Source organism: Glossina fuscipes, unplaced genomic scaffold (assembly GCF_014805625.2).
Source record: "Glossina fuscipes isolate IAEA_lab_2018 unplaced genomic scaffold, Yale_Gfus_2 43, whole genome shotgun sequence".
NCBI classification, from domain to species: domain Eukaryota; kingdom Metazoa; phylum Arthropoda; class Insecta; order Diptera; family Glossinidae; genus Glossina; species Glossina fuscipes.
In genome coordinates, this window is record NW_023998427.1 from 1,048,491 (window position 1) to 1,052,154 (window position 3,664).

Below are 3,664 nucleotides of genomic sequence, written 5' to 3' on the forward strand. Positions count from 1 at the left end.
TGTGTGTGTGTGTGTGTGTGTGTGTGTGTGTGTGTGTGTGTGTGTGTCTGTATTTTATTTTGTTTTCTGTATTCTCTCCTCTTTTTTTGATGTAAAGTTTTTTTTTGTGTTTTTTAGTTTATGTAAGTATGCCTGTCATCGTATTTCTATAATGATAGCTTTTATCTAATTGCATGGTAAGAGAAAAAGAGAAAGGTAGAAAGAGAAAGGGTTACTTAGATTGATAGAGCATGTGTTGTAGTACCTCTGCCGTTGTTTTGTTTTTTTTTAATTTTTATTATAATTTTTTTTTTTCTTTTTGTTTTAATTTTTTATATTTTTTTTCATATATATATTTCTTTTTAAGATTCTTTTTTGGTTTGTGTTTTTAGGATTCTGCTCGGCGCGACGAGGCGATTGAGAGAAATATATTATGCCTATATGGTCTTTAATTGGCTACCAATAATTGTTGATAGGAGCCAGTATTATTGGAATAGAACGAATTGAGACCATCAATTAGTTTTGAGTTTGAAGTGGTTGCTGCAGCAGCGGCAGTAGCAACAGCAGTAGTTGCTGTATTGGAGTTTGACTCTTGAGAATTGCTGTTGCTATTATTGGTATTAGTAGCTGCAGCGACTGCTGCTACAGCGGCGACGGCATTAGCAGCGGTTTGGCGTTCGGTAGTTGTTGCAATAGAGTTGGCAAATGAGCCTACGCCTGCGAGAGTACTATCAGCGTCGCTGCCACTAGTGACAGTGACGGTTATATTGGCCGTATTATTGTTGTTGACTACACTGGTTGTGCCATTAGTACCGTTACTGGTGATGTCTTTGTTATTGCTATTACCAAGTTTCTCACTAGGATTACATGATTTACTTATAGTCGCATTGGTGCCGACGTTCACGTTTGGTATTGGAGATGGATGCTGCTGTTGTTGTTGTTGCTGTTGTTGCTGTTGTTGCTGTTGTTGACTTTGCAAATGATTGGTTAAGCCGAAGAAGCCATGTGGTTCCAGAAAATTATTAAATTTACCGTGACCGTTACTTAAGGGCCCGCCGTACAAACCGGGGTTGCTAGCTTCCGAATGGAAATGCGTATCGAATATATTGCGGTGATGTCCATTAAATTGCGGATACATGCTCATGGCCATATTTGGGAAGTAAAAGGGATCATTTGCTCCGTTTTGACCCAAACCAAGTGAAAGTGGATTGGGTGATAAAGAACGAGCCGGTGATACCGGACCTATCGGTCCAAAATGACTGGGTGCTTGTGGTGCTGGTCCTACAGATGCTGTTGGACCATGACCATGATGTATTTGCTGCTGTTGCATCGCACGCTGTTTTATATAGTTGGAAAATTCAGTGGGCGACATACGATAGGAGCTGCTAAAAAATTCATCAAAAGATTTATTTAATTTTAAAATCTTACTAAAACCATGTAAAAGGGAAGTTTTTGATAAAATCTTCATAGATGCTCCTTTAAGGTTCTTCGAATGGCTGTTTGATGTTAATGACTAACGAATGTAGACTATTCATGAAGTGAACAAGGGAGAATAATATGTCGACTAAATTTCTATGGAAAAAATTTTATTCAGATTTCTTTTTTTTCTTCTTTTTTTTTTTTTTGTGTGTGTCTGTCCGCTTAAAATGTGCAAGTTTTCAAACATTTTTTTTCAAAAGAGATTTAATCAACGCGGGCGCTTTAAGTCTACGGCAGAGCACCTATTTTTTGAGAACTCAAAGGCAAAGCGTCTTTCCATGCAGCCGCCCCATCGTCTAGCTCAAGTCTATAGCTCAAGTCTTTTACGTAGAAACTTGCGCGCCTATAGGATCGTGTTGGCTTAAGAATTGACGCCGAAATGTCGTATGTTTGAGCTCCAGGGAGCATTGGAACAAAATAATGATATTTATCGTAAAAGCTTTCTTAAATTAACCAATGCAGGCAACTTTTATAAATAAAACGAAAAGCCAACCATATGACCGGACAATAGAAGGGTCATACTGTTTGCATATCTTCGCATGAAATCGAAAAAGTTATAGATGTTTGCGATACGTAGCTGCGAAGTGAAAGAATAGAATATTTGACATCGAAGTTCGTTGTGTATGTGTGCGGGTGCGTGAAATTCCATTTTATATGTATCTGTATAAGTTTTTCGATATCACAAGTAGCCACCAGAAATTTTTTTTTTTTTTTTTTAGTGCTTTTTAGAAGCTTATATATCCAACAGGAATCGAAATATCCGATTCGAAGCTGATCCGAATGATTACTTTCCCACAATTGCGGTAGGGTCTTTAATGAATTCTTCATCGCAAGGGATATAGGATGGTTTCACGTAAATACAGAAGTGCATTTTTTCTTATTTACCTGTTGGCTCTTTTGGAGCTAGTCTTTAATTTTGTCGAACCGAATTTAGTTTGGGCAAATGTGGCGGTAGTAAAAGTTAGTGGAGCTTGTGAGCGTTGCATAAATGAGCCACCATTGAGAACAGCAACTGCTGGATTGGGACTACCCTTATAAGTTGGCGAATTAGATGAGGCTGATAAAGGTGACGAGCCGGCCAAGGGTGACGTTTTGGGGCTTAAGCTCAAATTATTCATGCTAGTATTGACAGCATCGATAGGACGAAAGCATTGGGCTTCGGGATTAAAAGTCTTATTAACTTCACGATCGGCAGAAGTGTTATCTTCTTGATTGTCACTATTCTCCGAGTATAGAATCTAAAATATAAACCAAAATTTATAAAATTACAATATTAAATATTTTATTGTGAAAAGTTTCGTTTTAGTCGATTAGGCATGATGTACCTACCTTGACGGCACCCTTTTCCCCTATACGATAAGAGACTTCTCCTGGATCGACCCAAACTGACAATTCATTCGGAAGATTTTCTAATATATCAGTTATGGGTACACCACTCTCGCGAGCGGCGCGCTCTAATACCGAATCGATGGGGTCACCGGTCTTTAAGCAACGAAATGCTGAACCCTAAAAAAATAAAAAAAAAAATATCTTCTGAGCAGTGCTTAGAATGTTGGGCGAAAATCGAATTTACCTTAACCGGTTTATCCGGATACCAGTGACCTTGAAATTTATCCTTCAATGCCTTTTCCAGTTCCTCACCAAATATATTGACACGTCTTCGTGGCAGTTTATTGTAGAGGTACGATATAACGAAATTTAATGCGACTTGAATTTCAAGATGCATGTTGTCGTTGTTGGTATGAATTGTTGTTGCCGTTGCTGTTATTGTTGTTGGTGTTGTTATTATTATTTCTTTTATCTTGTTCTGGTTGTGAAATGTTTTCTTCTTCTTTTTTTTTTTTTTGTCTTCTTGCTTTTAATTATTTATATGTGAGAATACTTTGTATTTACTTTTCCTTATTAATATCAGCTTATCTGGTATCAAGGGCTTCTATTTATTATTATTATTATTATTATTATTATTATTATTATTGTTGTTGCTGTAACTTTTCAATGAGCGATAATGAAGAGATGATGTAAATAGTTAAAATTTAATAAGCGTAGCGTATAAATTGTATAGTGTATGTGTTGTTTTTGTGTTGTTGTTCTTGATGGTTGTATATATATATATATATATATATATATATGCATATATATATATGTATATATATAGCTTTTTTTTTATCGTATTTTGGTTTTGTTGTGTTTTATTCTTTTTTTTTTT

General features: G+C 36.2%; 1 protein-coding gene and 1 long non-coding RNA gene across 3 annotated transcripts in view; both read right to left on the minus strand.

Moving 5' to 3' along the window:
* Window positions 1–45: 45 nt before the first annotated feature.
* LOC119637136 (protein Tob1) lies at window positions 46–3,261 on the minus strand. Of its 2 annotated transcripts, none has more exons than XM_038032980.1 (4): window positions 3,032–3,261; window positions 2,788–2,964; window positions 2,344–2,696; window positions 46–1,361 (listed from the first exon to the last, which is right to left on the minus strand). In XM_038032980.1, the coding sequence occupies exons 1-4, from the start codon at window positions 3,182–3,184 to the stop codon at window positions 428–430; spliced, it is 1,617 nt and encodes a 538-aa protein (XP_037888908.1). In that variant the 5' UTR covers window positions 3,185–3,261; the 3' UTR covers window positions 46–427. The 2 variants fall into 2 exon arrangements, with proteins under 2 accessions (XP_037888908.1, XP_037888907.1); XM_038032979.1 differs by having other exon boundaries at window positions 47–1,364.
* A 29-nt stretch (window positions 3,262–3,290) lies between these two features.
* Window positions 3,291–3,664, minus strand: part of LOC119637138 — a 41,762-nt gene continuing 41,388 nt past the window's right edge. The window contains exon 2 of the long non-coding RNA XR_005247221.1: window positions 3,291–3,391. This is a non-coding gene — a long non-coding RNA (uncharacterized LOC119637138). The remainder of the gene's footprint in view (window positions 3,392–3,664) is intronic.

Bases quoted from the DNA above. Each gene is read 5' to 3' on its own strand.
- LOC119637136 (XM_038032979.1), bottom strand. From the start codon at position 3,184: ATGCATCTTGAAATTCAAGTCGCATTAAATTTCGTTATATCGTACCTC. The intron at 2,965-3,031 runs GTAAATTCGATT...TTATTTTTTTAG, and splicing joins ATCCGGATAAACCGGTTAAG to GGTTCAGCATTTCGTTGCTT. The intron at 2,697-2,787 runs GTAGGTACATCA...TTTATATTTTAG, and splicing joins GGGAAAAGGGTGCCGTCAAG to ATTCTATACTCGGAGAATAG.